Source organism: Cibotium barometz, chromosome 10 (genome assembly GCF_041138505.1).
Source record: "Cibotium barometz isolate CiBa-2024 chromosome 10, ASM4113850v1, whole genome shotgun sequence".
In the NCBI taxonomy this organism is placed as follows: domain Eukaryota; kingdom Viridiplantae; phylum Streptophyta; class Polypodiopsida; order Cyatheales; family Cibotiaceae; genus Cibotium; species Cibotium barometz.
In genome coordinates, this window is record NC_141055.1 from 6,597,264 (window position 1) to 6,616,375 (window position 19,112).

General features: G+C 41.3%; 2 protein-coding genes across 2 annotated transcripts in view; both read left to right on the forward strand.

The window, feature by feature from the left end:
• The first annotated feature begins 7,406 nt into the window (after window positions 1-7,406).
• LOC147634489 (putative glutathione S-transferase parC) lies at window positions 7,407-8,690 on the forward strand. Its single transcript, XM_086803567.1, has 2 exons — window positions 7,407-7,856; window positions 7,971-8,690. Exons 1-2 carry the CDS (start codon window positions 7,512-7,514, stop codon window positions 8,325-8,327), a joined length of 702 nt encoding a protein of 233 aa, XP_086659693.1. The 5' UTR covers window positions 7,407-7,511; the 3' UTR covers window positions 8,328-8,690.
• The window catches only part of LOC147634490 (putative glutathione S-transferase parC), a 124,505-nt gene continuing 112,813 nt past the window's right edge, over window positions 7,421-19,112 (forward strand). The window contains exon 1 of the mRNA XM_086803569.1: window positions 7,421-7,484. The gene's annotated coding sequence lies outside the window, so the exon portion shown is untranslated. The remainder of the gene's footprint in view (window positions 7,485-19,112) is intronic.

Sequence of the window (19,112 nt, forward strand, 5' to 3'; positions counted from 1 at the left end):
TGTCATTGTCTCATTACCTCGGCCTATCAACCCTAAAGGGGTACAAACATTCATGGGACATTGTGGCTATTATCGTCGATTCATTTACATGTACGCTGTCCTAGCCAGACCATTATATGCCCTTCTTGTAAAGTTTAATTGGACTGATGAGTGTGAGGAGTCCTTTGAAAAGTTGAAGCAAGCATTAGTGATTGCACCCATCTTACGGGCAACAGATTGGAACCAAATCTTTCATGTCCATATTGATGCTTCAAACTTTGCAATTGGATGTATTTTGGCTCAATCGAGAGAACATAATAAGGATTTCCCAATCTCATATGCTAGTCGATAGTTGAACAATGCTGAGAAGAATTATACCACAATAGAAAGAGAAGGTTTGTCCATGATATATGCAGTGAAAAAGTTTCGCCATTACCTTTTGGCAAACAAATTCATATTTTTTGTGGACCATCAAGCACTGTTATATTTGGTGAATAAGCCTTGTGCAACTGGAAGGATTGTGAGGTGGTTTATCATCCTTCTTGAGTTTGATTTTGAAGTGGCAGTCCGAAAAGGAACAACTCATCTTAGGGCAGATCATTTATCTCGAATCACCTCTGGCGAAGCTCCTGTGGGTGTGGATGATGATATGTTAGATTCAACACTTTTCCTTGTAGAGACAGCTCCTAGATGGTCTGAATCCATCTTAGAAATTTTGACAAGTGGGCAGATACAACCAGCGGGTCCTAATGTGGACCTATGGCGAACATTCAAGTTAATCTCAGGGAGATTATATCGTCAGGGTAATGATGGAGTGTTGCGGCTTATACCCAACCCTGACCAATATGAGGAGATCTTGGAGTGGGCACATGCGGGTATCGGTGGAATCCATGCATCAGCTACTACTTGTGTGCGACGTATATCTCAAGATGGGCAATGGTGGCCTACCATGCATGCGGATGCTTAAAAATTTGTTCGTAACTGTGCTTCATGTCAAATTCAACAGCCAATTCATAATGTCACATTATTCCAAATTTCAACTACACCAAGTTGGAGTAAGTATATTGTGGACTATCTTCAGCATGGTCATATTGATCAAAAAATTCCTAGATATCGAAAGCATGCTATTGAAGTTGAAGTGGCCAACTATTTGCTGATAGAGAACCAACTCTACAGGAGGGGCAAGGATGGTAGCTTACGCATGTGTGTATGTGAAGCTGACTACTTGAAAATCTTGACTCATGCACATGCAGGTGTTGGGGTGGACACTTTTCGGGCAATACCACAGCTAAGTTGATTAGGTGGTCTGGGCTTTGGTGGCCAGCCTTACAAATGGATGCCGAAGAATATGTAAAACATTGTGACGATTGTCAAAGGACTAAACCTCCCATCACAAAGGACAATATGCCATTGCGGCCTATGTTAAGCACACGTGCTTTTGCAAAATGGGGTATTGATTTTATCGGTCCCATTAAACCTCTAGCTCATCACACACATGCAAAATATATTATAGTCACAGCTGACTATTTGACCAAATGGGTAGAGGCAAAGGCTACAGTCAAAAATGATGCCAGAACCACAGCCAAGTTCTTGTATGAGTACATGTTTACACGCTATGGATTACCCATTGAAATCGTTAGTGATCGAGGTGTGCACTTTGTGAATGAGGTCATAGAGTTTTTGCTTCAAGAATTTATGGTAATTCACAAGCGTTCTGCACCCTATCATCCCCAGACCAATGGACAAGCTGAGAGTACTAACAAGATTCTCTGCACAGCACTCACAAAGATTGTTGAGGGACATAGGACTGATTGGGAGCAAAAGTTGCACTCAATTCTTTGGGCATATAGGACAGCCTATAAAACATCTGTGGGAACAACCCCATTTGAGCTTGCGTTTGGGCTAGACGCAATTCTTCCCATTGAATTTCTTGTACCTACTCTACGAGTAGCTAAACAATTGGACTAGACTGGTCATGAGCTTTCACAACGCATTGATGAATTGGAAAAGCTAGATGAAACCCGCTTATTGGCGGTAATGGGGATGTATGCCGAGAAGAGAAGACAAAAGCAATGGTATGATAGAAATAAAACAACTGGCCGATTCAAAAAAGGGGACCTAGTGCTCTGGTACACACTTAAGAAGCATAAGCAAAAGCTCAAGAAACGTGGCCTAGGACCGTTTGTGATTAATGAGCTTACTCCAAGTGGTGCAGTGCGTTTAGAGACACTAGAAGGTGAGCAAATGCCTAACTTCATTAATGGAAGTCGTCTCAAGAAATACAATGAACCATTAACTGAAGCCATGCTTCAACAAATGCATGCTGCATAAACACGGAAAGAAGCACTTGACCTACTTAAACGTCAGGCTCAAGAAGAGGCTAAAGCTAGAGTTGTAAAAGCCAAGGAGCGTCGCAAAGCTTCTATGTTGGCCTTACAGTTGGCTACTGATGAACCATATGTCGATCCATTCAATATTCAAGTGTGCCTTCATCTTCATGAGACTACCTACTTTGTCTCTGCCTTAATTGACTCTGGTGCAGATTATAATGTTCTCTCATTTGACACATGGATAGCCTTGGGACAACCAACACTTGTGTACATTCCTGTTGACTTACGAAGCTTCTCAGGTGAAGATAACCCTATAGAGGGAAAATGTGTCATTATGATTTCCATTCAGGATCACCAGATGTCAGTGCCCTTTTATGTGGCAAGTAAGTCCAAAGTAGTGGTAGAGGCTGTTCTCAGTCGATCATGGTTAAGTGCTACCAATTGCTCATTAGATTGGACGAATAGACAATACAAGTTGCAAATTGATTCTGACACTACAATTGAAGCTCTTTGGTAGATCAATGTTTGAATAGTGTGGTTCCTTATGTCTTTAGAGGATTGTGTTCTTTTTGAGATGATCTTATCTAAAATGTTTTTGATTGGGATTTTAATGATGGATATGAGTGTTTCTAAATTTCATTGTTCTACGTCCAGATAACTCCTGATGGATATTTGGCGAGATACATGTCCACCATGCATTGACCCTGATAGTACTCAACATGAACATCGCGGGGGTTATAGTGCTCCTCCTTTTCAAACTCATTCTAGGTACTTCTATGCTCCCTTAGGTGAAAATTGCTGTGGGCATCACTTTGTCACGTTATTCTATCAACAGCATCACCCATTTCCACATTGTCAAGAGTGTGCATGACTTGTATTAGGAGAAGCTTCACACATTTGTTGGATATGCCGCTCTTACTTTAGACGATATGGCACGGGCTTAATGAAACAAATTGTGGGAATAACACCCCAACGCCATAATCTTCTTAATGTGAGAATACCAGAGAGAGGACCAAATCAACGTAGGTTACCTGAGGAGGTTCAAGCACAACAATGGAGGAATACATGCTTAAATGACTTGCAACCACCGATCTTGCAAGCCCTCCTTTCCCAAGCCTCAACATGTCAATATTGGATCAATATGAGTACCTATATTGCGCAGTTCCAAAATCAAAATTGTCTGCTTAACCTTTCCATAGAACCAATGCCATATTTTAGCGAGGAAGCACTCCTTCCTCTACCACCTTCTCCAGAGGCCGGTTTTTGTGGAGGGTTGTCCCTGCATCCTAAAGAAATTGATACCATCTTTCCAGCAGATGTGGACACGGATCCACCACTAGTGCAAGGGTAAGCTCAGCGACTCCACAATAAGATTAACAAGCTAGGGCACTTTTCTCCCATTGGGTTTTTCCCCTCGGCTATATTCGGTGATTGGCACCAATAACAAATTTTATTCCTTTCTTTTCTTTTCTTGTTTGTTAATAAACATTTTGGAGAGATCTCAACTAAACAAGAGCATCAAACATGCCCCAACAGTCTACCTACCGTGCACACAAATTAGGAAGGGGGGAGACATGCAATGCCTACAAGAAGCAAAAAGAAGCAATCAGCATTCAGCAATGAGCATTCAGCAATGAATCAATGCAAACACACAACATCAACCAGCACTACAACAGGTGTATTCAAATCATAATCTTTTGTTGTTTATGTGCTTTTTACTTTTGGATATATGGTTTGCATGTTGACACACAGTTGGCTGGTTTAAGTTTTAGATTAGTTGTTAAAATGTGGTGAGTGATTTCTAGATTCTTAGAGGACTTAGTAGAAGATATTTCTATTTAAAGACAGTGTAAGATATAGACCAATGGAGTATGCCAAGTTCTTATGCTTTCAAGGTATATTAGTTATCCCTAGTGGTAGCTAGTGGTAGCTACCTCTTAGGTATATTAGTTATCCCTAGTGGTAGCTACCTCTTAGGTATGAGCTAGGTGCTAGGATTAATAAAAAATTTATGAAAATATACCCTAAAAAAATATATACAAGTGAATCGAGACATGACGTGTCTACAGCCATGTGGAATGCTTGGTAGGACCTGGGGTTGTCTTAGCACCTTGGGGCCGATGCCTTGGTTTCCATAGGGTGAACACTGACGTCTAAAAACTTCAGAAAAATACCTTCAAGGAATCTATCGCCTTGATAGATGTTGGTAGGACTCTGGGGTACACTATGGGCCCTCGAGACCGATGCCCTCATCTTCATGGGGTACTCCTTATGACAAAAAGAAAGAAAAGGGTCTGTCGCCGTTGAGATACTTAGCGGCCTTTAGATTCTCTTGGCGGAGGTCTCTTGGCCATTGCTTGGGTCTCATTGGGATGGAACCTTAATCTTTATCATCCTCTACACACACATCAAAAACAAAAAAAACAAAAAAAGAGGTCCAATCACCATTGCTCATATTTAGGAGTAGGTTTGCCACTTAGGAATAACTTAAATACTTGTAGGACATTGAGACTGCGGTTATAACCTGTGGTGTGCAAGCACACTTGCCTTTGCATAGCACTATCTACCACTTAGTCTCACTTTGACTAGTCTTTACTCACCTATTTTAGTATTCTTTAAAACTCTAATCAGCCTTTCACTTGTATGCTCACGTGTGAAATTGTCATTGCTGTTTTTTTTCTTTCTTTTTCTTTTCTTTTTTTCAATAAAAGGCTTTACTTGTATCCATTGTCTTTTGCAGCTCTTGCTTCTACCGCGCTCGAGGACGTGCGCAAAATAGGAAGGGGGGAGTGTTGCATGACGAGTGAAGATCAATGCAAGGATACAACAAAAAAATACTTAGGGCTCTTGTAAAGAGTTCCAAGTTGTAGATGAGTGTGGGAGTGGGTTTGACAATAATCCCACATGGGAACTTTTGGGAGTTTTTGTATAAAAAGTGGCTCATTTGAGAGCTTATGGACACATTGGGCAAACTCATGTTTGAGCTCTCTTGAGACTAGCTCTCCCTCTTTTCCCACAGAGGTGCAAGCTCTTCTCTCTCCCCATCTACATTGTTGTAAGTTCTATTTTTGTTAATTCAATGCAATGAGTTGATATTTGTCTCTCTTCTCATGTCTATTCTCTAGTGTGTATGTTTCTTATTGATAGCTTCAAGGGTTGTGTGCATGCTAGGGAAATAAGTATTTGAGAGTGAAGAATGCTTTGATCTTGTGTATGCAATAGCTAAGCTTTCTTCTTGTTTGGATGCATGGATGAGTAGAATGTGGAGTTGAGTGAGCAATAGCAAGATTGAGCTTGTGTGTGTGTTAAGTCTATGTCAATGGTAGTAGTATTCTTAGCATTCTCTCCATCAAATGGATAAGCTTTTGTGCACCGGTACGGGTTGAATCCTTAGCTCCGAAAGGGATGCAAATCCCATTGGATTGAGCTAAGTGTGGATCATACTACTCTTGCTACAAGTGAGAGAGTTTTTTGTCTCTCCAACTTGGGTCGAGAAAAAACTGTGTACCTTGCCATCCTCACACTAAGCTTCTTTCCTTTGAGCTGGAAAAATGGGCCGAACCATTACCACTCAACTCTAAAGCTCATGCAAGAATTGATGGTGGACAAGGTACATTATGTCCACATGCTCACAAAGATCCTTCTTCATGCCATTAGCAACAAAGAGCTTCCACTCTCTATGCCTTGCCTAGTTTGTTCCCTCCTAACTTACAATGTAGCATCTCATCGATAACCCCGAGCCCCAACCTCCCCTAAAAGAGGCATAAATGGGAGACATCCCATGGCCAATATGTTTTTCTTTCCCATAAGGCCGTCCATGGTGGAGGAACCTTCAACCACCCTCAACAACAATGATAGCCTTCGGCAACCATAATCCCCATTCCCAAATCAACTCAAGAGGAATCTCCTCCAGGCTTTGTAGGTGATATGTTTGAGCCCTAGGACTTAACTGCACCTGACCCACATCCAAGTAAGGTGCGTGGAGCCGAAACTAAAGCTGGTCCCATCAGGAGAATCACGAAGCAACCCATGAGTAGGCCCCCCCAGGCTTCCCAAGTCGATGCGTCACAAACTCCTACATCATCCCAACCTCTTCCACATCCACTTTGGTTGGCCTTCCACTCTCGAGACCATCCCATACTACCCACCTTTGTAAAACACTTAAAGGATGCCATAGTTTGATCTCTTATGGATCATCTCATTCCATCGGACCCAACCCATGACTTTTCAACTCCCCCAAGCATTTCAGTTGTGGGTCGAGCTTATCAACCATGTGGTCGATACTTTTAAGTGCCATATCCTTTGATAACAACAAGATCTCAAGTGTCGAGATGAGTATATCTAGGAAGAGTGTCGGAAGCTTAATCAATCTCGCGGCCATCAAAGCCACCCACCAGGAGGAGCTAGCCCACACACATAAGCAAGACATGGATGCCCTCCACTTCAATACCAAGCACTAGAGACTACCATGAAGATTGAGGTAGTCCAGGGATATGAATCTCTTTCTTGGACACCACACTCTTATTGCTCCATTTAATCCCGCCTGATTGTTTCTAACCTCTGCCACCTATTCGTAAATTTTGCCCTCTTTATCGAGGAAGGTGTAATCAGTTAGAGAGCACAGAAAAGGGCTAGAGAGCTTGAAAATTCCTCTCTTTTTTTCACTATAGAATAATATAGAAGTACCTTTTTGGAGGTACAATGGCTTTTCTAGAGGAAAACTGAATTTTTTAACTTTCAGCAGGTGATGTGATGGGGGTTAGTAGGGGGACAAAGCTAGATGGTGGGGGGAGATCAAGTTGTTGTGGATGGGTGTGAAGAATCTCAAAGGGCGTGAGGAAATGGAGTGCATGTACATGAGTTGAGAAATGGAGTAAATTAGTACATGAGTTTTGAACTCGCATACGTAAGGGCATGCGCAATGAGAAAAAGCAATGTAGGTCTAAGAAGAAGGTAGTAGTAGTAGTGCATGCGAGAAAGAGTGCGCGAACCTTCCGAAGCAGAGCACCTTGGACTTTTAAAGGTCGGAGTGAAAGTGACGCAGTGGATGACGTCAGGCACAGATTGGCGTCTTATAAAGGGCGATGATCGCTGCTTCACCACCACTACAACAGTCAACCTCCATTTACCAATTAGAGAAAGGTGAGAGGACCTCCATTTATTACAATTAGAAAGGTGAGAGATACATATATTCAAGCTTTCATGGCGACTACCGGAGACAATCATATTGATGTTCAGCTACTGGACGTTTGGGCCAGCCCCTACGTGATGCGTGCTCAAGTGGCTCTTGCTGCCAAGGGCATCGCCTACACTAGCGTTCCCCAAGAGCTTGGGCCTAACAATAAGAGCCCCCTCCTCCTGCAGTCGAACCCTGTTCACAAGAAGGTCCCCGTCCTCCTCCACAAGGGCAAACCCATCTCCGAATCCCTCATCATCGTGGAGTACCTTGACGAGGCCTTCCCGTCCCCCGATGGCAAAGACTTGCTACCCAAGGACCCCTACCACAAGGCTATGGCTCGTTTCTGGGCAGATTTCTGTGATAAAAAGGTACGCATTAATTAAGGCGGGGGCTAATTATTAGAGCCAATATATATCGTGCTAACCTTGCATTGAGAAGATACACTTGAACTAAGACCTCTAGTTACTACTTTTGGTGGACAGGTTCTAGAGGTTCTCTTGAAGCTTATTCGGGAGCCAAGGGAGGAGTTTGGAGCAATTATAGAGGAGAGCAAGGGATATCTGAGTACCTTGGAGGGGGCCTTTGCAAAGGACTCAGACCTTCCTTACTTTGGGGGCTCTCAAGTGGGCTTTGTTGATGTGGTGTTGGCGCCCCTCGTTGTGTGGCTGCCTGCATTGGAGTCTGTGGCAGGCTTTGAATGGGACTTCGGGAAGCTGCCCCGCTTTCAAGCTTGGCTAAAGGCCTTTGAAGCCTCCCCTCCGGCAGCATGCTTGCCTGACCGAGCTAAGCTCGCAGAGTTCGCCAAGGGTCTCAGAAAGAGACGATTCCCAAACGAATGAATGAAGAACTACTTCTACTTACTGGATGAGCGAATCCTCGTCAGCTTGACGTTCTTTTTTGAAGTAATAATGAGTTTTGTAGGGCTCCCCCTGTTCTTGCATGCTACCATTAATTAATGCTACTTTTTTCTTCTCACAATCCAAGGCTTGCGCCAGAATCTTGCACAACACGCACACCTACACCAAGATCAGCTAGTCCATCCAACCGTCTTTTGTCGAATACAATACATTGACTATTTCTAAATGTACATGATATGTGTGTCTGTTTCTACAAAGAATGTGTAGTTCGATAACAAATGATGTTGCCACGGGCCTTATGTCTTACTTTCCTACCTACTTTAATAACAATAAAGTGGTTATGTTTATGAGCTATGACCTAAAACGGGCTAAGCCAAGCCAAGCCAGTTAAATAGACCCTTAATTTGTCCATGTTAAGCCATGACATGTTGAAACATGTGTGTGTGTGTATAGATATGTATATGCAAGCTTGATGTGACTGCACCTCTTTGTGGTGCAAGACAATGTAAAATGTGCCCAAGCATTAACCATCGTGTTCACTGATCCACTAACCATCGTTGTTTTCTTCTCTCTTTTAAAAAGGTCAACACAACGCTTGAAAGATCACCGCATGCACAACAATGTTCTCGTTCTCAAACCGCTTTGTACAAAATTCTTTTGACTTTTTCAATCCTAGGATCTACTGAATAACGGATATACAAAGTTAGTATATTCACCTTGATTGTTTTCATTTTGCTTGGTGAATTCAAGCGATAGTTGATTAGGAGTATAGACATGCACTTGTAACCCTACTAGTATAGTATATGAGTAATATTGCCTCTTAAAATTCTAGGAGGTTTCTTCTTACTATGTCGCACCCTCGCGTTCATTTTGGGACATCCTTTTCACATGATTTATTTATTGTTCTAGTGATATGTATAGCTCTTAAACTTTGCATAAGGAGCTATGCATAGCTCTTAAACTTTGCATAAGGAGCTATGCATAGCTCTTTTGTATGCATCCTCTTATTCTTAGCATGATGTCCCTTATATACAAAGATCATAGGCAAAGACCCATAATTGTAGTCCCTTGCACCCTCAATGTCCATTTGAAGGTGGTAAGATGGCAAAGCACCTTACAATAGGTCGGGTGGGTGAAACCTTGTTGACCCATCCTAATGGTGGCCGCATCCTTCCATCACCCACATTGGCAGTGAAGCTATTTTTGGAGTGAAAAGGTGTGGATGGTTTATGCTATGTCATGAAGTGGAAGTTTAAGGTTAAGCGGTATAGTTTGAGACCAATCTATAGCTAGTTTGAGGTTAAGCGGTATAGTTTGAGACCAATCTATAGCTAGTGCAAGGCATGCCCATAGTAAGATTTGGGTAGCCCTTGTTAGTATGTCAGTAATATTGCCTCTTAAAATTCTAGGAATTTTATTCTTTCTATGTTGCACCCTTGTGTTCATTTTGGGACATCCTTTTCACATGATTTATTTATTATTCTAGTGATATATATAGCTCTTAAACTTTGCATAAGGAGCTATGCATAGCTCTTTTGTATGTTTCCTCTTATTCTTAGCATGATGTCCCTTATGCAAAGATCATAGGCAAAGACCCATAATTGTAGTCCCTTGCACCCTCAATGTGCATTCTTCGAAGGTGGTAAGATGGCAAAGCACCTTACAATAGGCAGGTGGGTGAAATCTTGTTGACCCATCCTAATGGTGATGGCATCCTTCCATCACCTACATTGGCAATGAAGCTATTTCCAGAGTGAAAAGGTGTGGATGGTTTATGCTATGGCATGAAGTGGGAGTTTAAGGTTAAGCGGTATAGTTTGAGACCGATCTATAGCCAGATGCAAGGCATGCCCATAGTAAGATTTGGGTAGCCCTTGTTAGTATATCAGTAATATTATTGGCTCTTAAAATTCTAGGAATTTTCTTCTTTCTATGTTGCACCCTCATGTTCATTTTGGGACATCCTTTTCACATGATTTATTTATTGTTCTAGTGATATGCATAGCTCTTAAACTTTTCACAGAGGAGCAAGTAGCAGATATTTCTACCAAGGCCCTGAGAGTTGAAAAGCTTTGTAGATTCCGGACTATGCTTGAAGTCCATGAGATAGAGTTGAGCTTGAGAGGGAGTGTTGAGATGTCAAGCTCAACATGAGTTGACATGTATAGCTCTTAAGCTTTTCACAGAGGAGCAAGTAGCAGATATTTCTACCAAGGCCCTAAGAGTTGAAAAGCTTTGTAGATTCCAGACTATGCTTGAAGTCCATGAGATAGAGTTGAGCTTGAGGGGGAGTGTTGAGATGTCAAGCTCAAGTGACCGGCCTCGGTGATCGTTACGGCATTCACTTCACTGGCACGGTTGGTGACCGACACAATGGATATTTGCTAGTGATTCTATAGCTGGACCACATCCACTTAGTCCACCCGGAGTTATGGCATACTCATCTTATTCTTACCTATTTAGTGTGTTCACATTATGGACCGCATGTACATAGCTTGTACTACTTATGTTTGGGTTTTCTTATCTTTATGTAGACACTTTTGGTGAAGAAGAAGAAGAAGAAGAAATTCAGCCTTCCATATCTTGTGTGTTCTCTTATCCATTGTGTGTGTGTGTGCGCGCTTGCAAGTGCTCTAGCTCTCTTTATCCTCCAATCTTTTCATCCCAACAGGGTGGATGCATCTACTTCGAAGCAATAAATACTCTCCATGAAGTTCCAAGTTATGGGCTTCTTCCTGTTGTAATTCTCATTGCATACAAGCCCATGGAGTACATTATGGAACTGTAATATTGTCTAGGGAACATATAGTTTTGGTTGAACTCCAGGTGGCCATGTTGTTCTCTTCTTGTTTACACAATCCATGTTGTTCTCTTCTTGTTTACACAATCTATGGCATACCCTATCGGGTTGATAACTTGAGGAGAATAGAGGTTCTTGAGGAGAAAAATGGTGTACCCCTTTAAAGGAGTTCAATACAAAAAGGATTGTATGATATATAATAATTGTCCAAGGCCTGCTAGGAAATGGGGCACAACCAGTGCCAAAACAATGATGTGGATCTTATTTATTGCAAAATACAAAAAGATTTGCTTTGTTCTACTCTTGTTTGCTTTGTGTGTTGCATTTATGCCTTGTTGTTTAGCTAATTTGTTTGTTTTTGGGATGGACTGTCTACAATAAGACATTAGCAGCAGCTCCCACTCGGTTTGAATCTTGGTCGTACAAAGCATTTATGTGAACAATGTCATAGTTGAAAAAAACAAGAAACAGAGCACTTGGGCCATGTCATCGTTTTGTAAATACCATTTGTCTAGTGTTGGTTTTAAGAGGATTATCAGTACCAACATGTTGCATTTGATACAGAGAACACAAAAAATTAAAGCGTGAATGTGAGCAGAATAATGTCAAACAAGTTCTTTTTAACAAAGATTGAAAAAAAAAAGTCATGTACGATCTCATATTTTTGATATCAACTTGACATCTTTTGGCAATTGCAATGAAGTTTCGTGCAATAGAGCTCTTAGCATTGTACCTAGCAATGGATGCTTTGGGATATTCTAGGATCCATATACCTTCAAGCAACTTGCTAATTTGATGTTGGCACAAGTCGGTCTGGCACGAGTTCCTTATTCTTGAGTACTTGCTTTGTCATGAGAATTAGAAAGAAGTATATGGCTGGTTGAGGTAGGTGGGTGGTTGTATTTTTGGCCTAGAGCGTAAATAGGAATGGGTTCAAAATCAAAGAGCACTTCATTCTTAGGAGCCCCAAATACACACGAGAACAATAGAATGTGCAAATAGATTCTTGGATATCCTTGTTTATGCTCACTCTAGATTGTATTGGTTATGTGGCTAGGTTTGTAAGGTTGTTTTGTTGAAGATGATGAAACTCCTCAAAATTCTTGGGCAAGATGGATTGTGAGATTGTCACCAACTGGACTCGCAAGTTGTCAGCTACACAAATGGCACCAATGTGTTGGTGGAGGCAACTTTTTAGGGTGTTTCTCTTTTCTAATGGGAACATTATCTCCTTTAATATATTGTAAGCTACTAGGAGGATTACCTGAAAGGTAGTGTCATAAGAATTTACCTCGGTGGATTATCATCGAGATTTGAAGTGGCAATTTAGGGTTTCTTATTGTGATTGGGTACATCGATGACACGGTTACTTGCTTCAAGAAACCTGCTATGCTCCTTGGTGCTGTCAGGTCAAGCATTTTGTGGATGGATTGTTCAACTCCAAGGTGCAAGCTTACTCGCCTCTTCTCTATTAGAGTCAATAAAACTCTCAATGAAGGGCCTACAGTGAGATGGTTAGCCAGGTGCATCCAAAGGCAAAGACAAGGGAGCTAAGCTAGTAGTGGTGCTTCGGCTAAGCTTCGCCTCATGCTTGAAGAAATTGGATGCTCAACATTGCTTAAGCAACTCTATGGAGAAGATTGGGAAGAATTGTCCAAGAACCTGAAGAGACAAGTTGACAAAGGCAAGGAGCCTTCTTCATCAAGGAGCCTTTGAAGGCAATGATTGGTGGGATAGCATCATTTGTTTATGACACCTAATTAGTTCTCTCCCTTGGCCATCGCGCATTCTTCTTGTGAAGAAAAAAGATAGGTCTATGCATATGTGTAGTATAGACTATCATAGTTTGAATTAGATCAACGTTATCAAAATGACATCTTTTGGCAATTGCAATGAAGTTTCGTGCAATAGAGCTCTTAGCAGTGTACCTAGCAATGGATGCTTTGGGATATTCTAGGATCCATATACCTTCAAGCAGCTTGCTGATTTGATGTTGGCACAAGTAGGTCTGGCACGAGTTCCTTATTCTTGAGTACTTGCTTTGTCATGAGAATTAGAAAGAAGTATATGGCTGGTTAAGGTAGGTGGGTGGTTGTATTTTTGGCCTAGAGCGTAAATAGGAATGGGTTCAAAATCAAAGAGTTCACTTCATTCTTAGGAGCCCCAAATACACACGAGAACAATAGAATGTGCAAATAGATTCTTGGATATCCTTGTTTATGCTCACTCTAGATTGTATTGGTTATGTGGCTAGGTTTGTAAGGTTGTTTTGTTGAAGATGAAACTCCTCAAAATTCTTGGGCAAGATGGATTGTGAGATTGTCACCAACTGGACTCGCAAGTTGTCAGCTACACAAATGGCACCAATGTGTTGGAGTTGCACTTAGTGGAGGCAACTTTTTAGGGTGTTGCTCTTTTCTAATACGAACATTATCTCCTTTAATATATTGTAAGCTACTAGGAGGATTACCTGAAATGTAGTGTTACAAGAATTTACCCCGGTGGATTATCATCGAGATTTGAAGTGGCAATTTAGGGTTTCTTGTTGCGATTGGGTACATCGATGACACGGTTACTTGCTTCAAGAAACCTACTATGCTCCTTGGTGCTGTCAGGTCAAGCATTTTGTGGATGGATTGTTCAACTCCAAGGTGCAAGCTTACTGGCCTCTTCTCTATTGGAGTCAATAAAACTCTCAATGAAGGGCCTACAGTGAGATGGTTAGCCAGGTGCATCCAAAGGCAAAGACAAGGGAGCCAAGCCAGTGGTGGTGCTTCGGCTAAGCTTCGCCTCATGCTTGAAGAAATTGGATGCTCAACATTGCTTAAGCAACTCTATGGAGAAGATTGGGAAGAATTGTCCAAGAACGTGAAGAGACAAGTTGACAAAGGTAAGGAGCCTTCTTCGTCAAGGAGCCTTTGAAAGCAATGATTGGTGGGATAGCATCATTTGTTTATGACACCTAATTAGTTCTCTCCCTTGGCCATCGCACATTCTTCTTGTGAAGAAAAAAGATAGGTCTATGCATATGTGTAGTATAGACTATCATAGTTTGAATCAGATCAACGTTAAGAACAAGCATCCCTTACCTAGAATAGATGAACTCTTTGACCAGCTTGGTGGAGCCAAATACTTCACTAAGATTGATTGACCTCACATCTAATATCATAAGGTACAGATTAAGGAAGAAGATGTGTCCAAAACTTTTTTTTGTACATGTTTTGGCCACTATAAGTCCTCGAGTATGCCTTTTGGGCTTACCAACGCTCTAGCTACATTCACATTTCTTATGGATTCTATTTTATGACCATACCTAGATAGATTTGTGGCTGTTTTCCTAGACGATCTCCTTATTATAGTTGGTCAAAGCATGACCATTTAGATCATTTGCATAAGGTGATCCAACTTCTTAGGGAGAATGTGCTCTATGCCAAAAAGCGCAAGTATGAATTCTTCACTAAGAACATACACTATCTAGGTCACATCATCTTTTCTTAAAGGCGGAAGGTAAAACCTATATTTAGATAGACACTTAGCACCAAAGTTTTGAGAAACTCAACGCGGTTGTCCTTCTTCTCCTACGTTAAAAGTAGTTAATCCTAATCAATCCTTGGTGCTTGAGATGGATGCTAGCGGCATGGCCATTGGAGCAATTTTATTGCAAGGGGGATGCCCTATTGCATTTAAAAGTAAAAAAACTTAACCCTACTTAAAAAAACTATTTAGTGTATGAGCAAGAGCTATTTGCCATAGTTCATACCTCAAAAAAGTGGTGTCATTATTTGTATGGTGCTCACTTTGAAGTGGTGAGCGGAATAATGAAAGTTATACGTGGCTTTTTTCACAACCCGAGTTGAAGGGGGAGAAAGGCCGATGGGCTGATCTACTCTAGGAATTTGATTTTCAACTACAGTATCAACGAGACAAGTATAATACAGTCACAGATGCACTAAGTCATATGTGACAATGAATGAGTTGAGCTTCACCTCGCCTTCAGATAAGCATGGTTAGTAGCACTTAAGAATAAAGAGAGATTGACTAGTTCTTTGGTGGCACCTCATATGTCTATTGAGTCAAGTGCTGTGGTCTATGAGATCCATAGACTCTACCTAGTTTTGAACTAGGGGATTTAGACGCCGATGAGCTTGGGACACCATTGCTGTGTCCGGTGGCAGCAAGCTCTTCACTATGTGGAAGTGATAAATCCATTGTCGGGAAGGGTTTTTCTAACTTTTCCATTATGAGGGTTATTTACAATAGAAAGGAAGAGTATGTGTACCTTATGACGATGACTTTAGGGCCTAAATATTAACACAAAGTCACGATAGTCCCATGTAGGGCATCCAGGGATTCGGAAAACCAATGCACTAGCTAAAAGATAATTTTATTGGTTTGGATTTAATAGTGATGTGAAAGCATATGTACTCAAGTGTCCCGTGTCAGGCCAATAAGCATGAGCGCGTTGTTGTGGGTGGCTTATTACGTCCTTTAGATATTCCTCAAGGTAAGTGGGAAAGTATATCTATAGACTTTATAGTTGGATTACCCAAAAGAAATCGAGGACTGTTGGATAGGTGTCATCTCCAAATGGTGTCACGCTAGTGGCACATTCTTTAGACTCTAGGCATTTTTGGGATTTATAGCATTCATTTCCATTTTTTCCTATTTACACATTTTTGGGTGGAGGAACTTTCCGATATATATGAGGCATTGTAGTTCATTTCTAATCAAGTCGGTTAGTGGTTCATTGATGAGTTCTTGAGTACATTGTCTCTTCTCTCATCTCTTCTTTCTCACATGGTATCAGAGCAAGGTGGTGGCGCACATAGAGCCTCCTTATCCTTCTTCCTCTCTACCTCTAGTCCTCTTCAACAACCCCGCTTTCAATTACGTTTTTTCATTCTTTGATTATCTGCTAAACGAATGTGTTTTTGAGGATTGTGCCTAGGCACCCTACTGGAATGATCGTGGTCTACAACTTTGCACAAAAAAGTTTTTGCAAATTTCCTCATCGTTTTTGAGTTATTCTTCACAGAATTTCTGCTTGCATTTTTTGCAGAAGCCCTTACTCATCATCCTTGCACTCATTCAATGATGCAAGAGGCTTCAAACCAGCCCCTTACGATCCTCTACAAGTGTGTTTTTAAAGCATTTCAATCCGAGTCCTACAACTCTACTTGCGGTGAAAACATTGTCAACTAGTTTTTCCTACATGCGGTAGCATTTTTTTGGAGGCTTCTTGTGGAGAGATTTCTTGGCTGCGTTTTCATCATCAACTTCAGCCCTCTTCATGGTGTTTTGAGGTACATATTCATCCTCTTTTCTACACCTTTCTACCGGCTGAAAATTCCCCTTTGCTACACACTTTGTGTTTCCGTTTTTGTAGACAATCAACTCCTCCATACTCCTTCTACCTAAGGCTACATTCTCAGCCCTCTTTTGGTGGTTTCTACGGAGTCTATTGGTTCATATATCGGCTGTGTTTTGTGGCTGTGTTTTTGCACTATCTTTGTGCATATTTTGGAGATACTTTCTTGGTGGATAGCCCATCTATTGGCTACGTTTTTGGAGGTATGCCACTTCTTCCCTTGTGTTTTCCTACCCTCCTCTCCCTATGGGATCTCGGAAGTCCTCTACTCCAAAAGACAAAGGCAAACTTGAAGATACTATGGATCCTACATCTCCTACGACAGTTGGACCGACAACTACTACAACGGAAGTTGGTGCAATTCCTTCCTCGGTAGGTGCTTCTACTTTCTCTTTTCCGTCATATCCATTACCTTCTAAGGATCCTTTCACTCTTTCTTCTTTGTCCTTTATGCCTTCCTATCCACATACTTCTATGCCCTCTATGGTATATCCCTCTACACCACATCTATGCCTTTTATGGCAACTTCATCTACTATGATTCCTTCTTCTACTACTTCCACTACTACTCCTCTCCCCACTCCTCCCCACTCAATCATATCAGCCCTTTAATCCATTCACTCAATCTTTAAGCCTTCCAAGTATTTCCGATTTACAAAAGCTTACCCAAAACAACTACCACACTTGGTCCTTGTTTATGCAACTTCTTTTGGAAAGTGTTGGGTGTGGTCTATAATCACTTCTCCTCATATGGTGCCTTCTCAATATCAAACCTATATGGATGCACGGGCCAAAGCTTTACTTGTGCATGGCACGTCTACATCGGTTGTGTCTCAATTTCTCTCTATAAGGAGTACGGCTCAATAATTATGGCACGCTATACAAATGCAATATGGAAGACTTTCAACGGTTAAGATGGCTAAGTTGGAAGAAGATTTGGATAAGCTTTCTATCTTCAAACCCGACAACATAGTGGAGAAGCTTGGAGAATTCAATCGAATCAAGCAGCAACTTGAAGAGTTTGGTACATTGGTAAGCAATCCGGTCCACAAGCTACTTGGTAAATTGCCTTCTTCTTTTGAATCATTCAAAGATAACATCTTTCTTTGAGTTCCTTTCCCTTCCTTTGAAGAGACTATGGGTCTTCTTCATGATAAGTGCCTTACTCATCGCAAGCAAAACAAAAAGGACTCGGCTTTTCTTTGAGTTCCTTTCCCTTCCTTTGAAGAGACTATGGGTCTTCTTCATGATAAGTGCCTTACTCGTCGCAAGCAAAACAAAAAGGACTCGGATTTTGTAAGCCAAGGCAAGGGCAAAGGCAAAGGCAAGGGGAATGATCAACGCAAAGGCTCTAATTGCAATTCTAAAGATTCTTCAACCAAAGGCGACAAGGACAAATCAAAGGATTCTTCTAAGGAGTGCACTTTCTGTGGTCGTAGTGGCCATACGGAGGATCGTTGTTTTGCTAAGAAGGCGGCAATTAAGAAGATAAAAGCTGAACTTGAATCCAAATCTAAGGGTTCTTCTACATCAACATCTTCTCACGACAAAAACAAAGACAAGAAGGAAGACGATAATGCCAAGATTGCATATGTTGCTATGTCTTCTACTTCTTCATGTGACACATCACTTGTGGTAATCAAAGATCTTGATATGCATACTGCGGATGAGTGGATTGCCGATAGTCGTGCTACCTCTCACATGACGAATAGTTCTTCCTTATTGGAAAACTATAAGTCTATCTCTTTATCAGTACACATTGGTGATGCTTCGTCTCTCCCTGTGATTGGTATTGGTGATGTTTCTTTTGGAGATGCTATCTTACATGATGTTTTGCATGTGCCTAAGATGTCTGCCAACTTATTTTCTATCTCTAAGGCTACTTCTAAAGGTCTTGGGGTTTACTTTGATGATGAAGTGATTGAAATCATTGATAGACAGTCACTTTCTTATGTGGCACATGGTTATCAAAATGCTGGGCTTTATCATATAAGCTCTTTTACAGCACAGTTGCCACCACATGAGTCTCATCTTCATCAATTATTTGCTTCTCCTAAAGCACTTGTTTCTAATGAAGATAGTGATCTATGGCATTTCCGCTTTGGCCATGTTCCTCTTGCTACTTTGCAGCATCTTGTCTCACATGACGGTTACAGGTCTACCAAAGCTTCAGAAACCTTGCCATCATATTTGTTCTTCTTGTGCTCAAGGAAAGCAACATCGGGCTTCTTTTCTAGAGGAGGCTACTTATAGGGTCACATGCATACTTGAGCTTATTCATGCTGATCTTGCAGGACCTATGGAAGTACAATCGCTTGGTGGATCCAAGTATTATATGCTTCTTGTGGATGACTTCTCTCACAAATCATGGGTTTATTTCTTACCTAAGAAGTCTGATGCTCTTTCTCAAATTCTGAATCACCTTGGATGTTCATCTACTATGACACTCATCTACTTAGATTCACAGAGTGCTATTGCTTTAGCCAAAAATCCAGTTATTCGAGGACGATCCAAACACATTGATGTTCATTTTAATTTGTGATTGGATTTTTGAAGGTTGCATTCAGCTTGAGTATTGTCCTACCTTGGATTATCTTCTT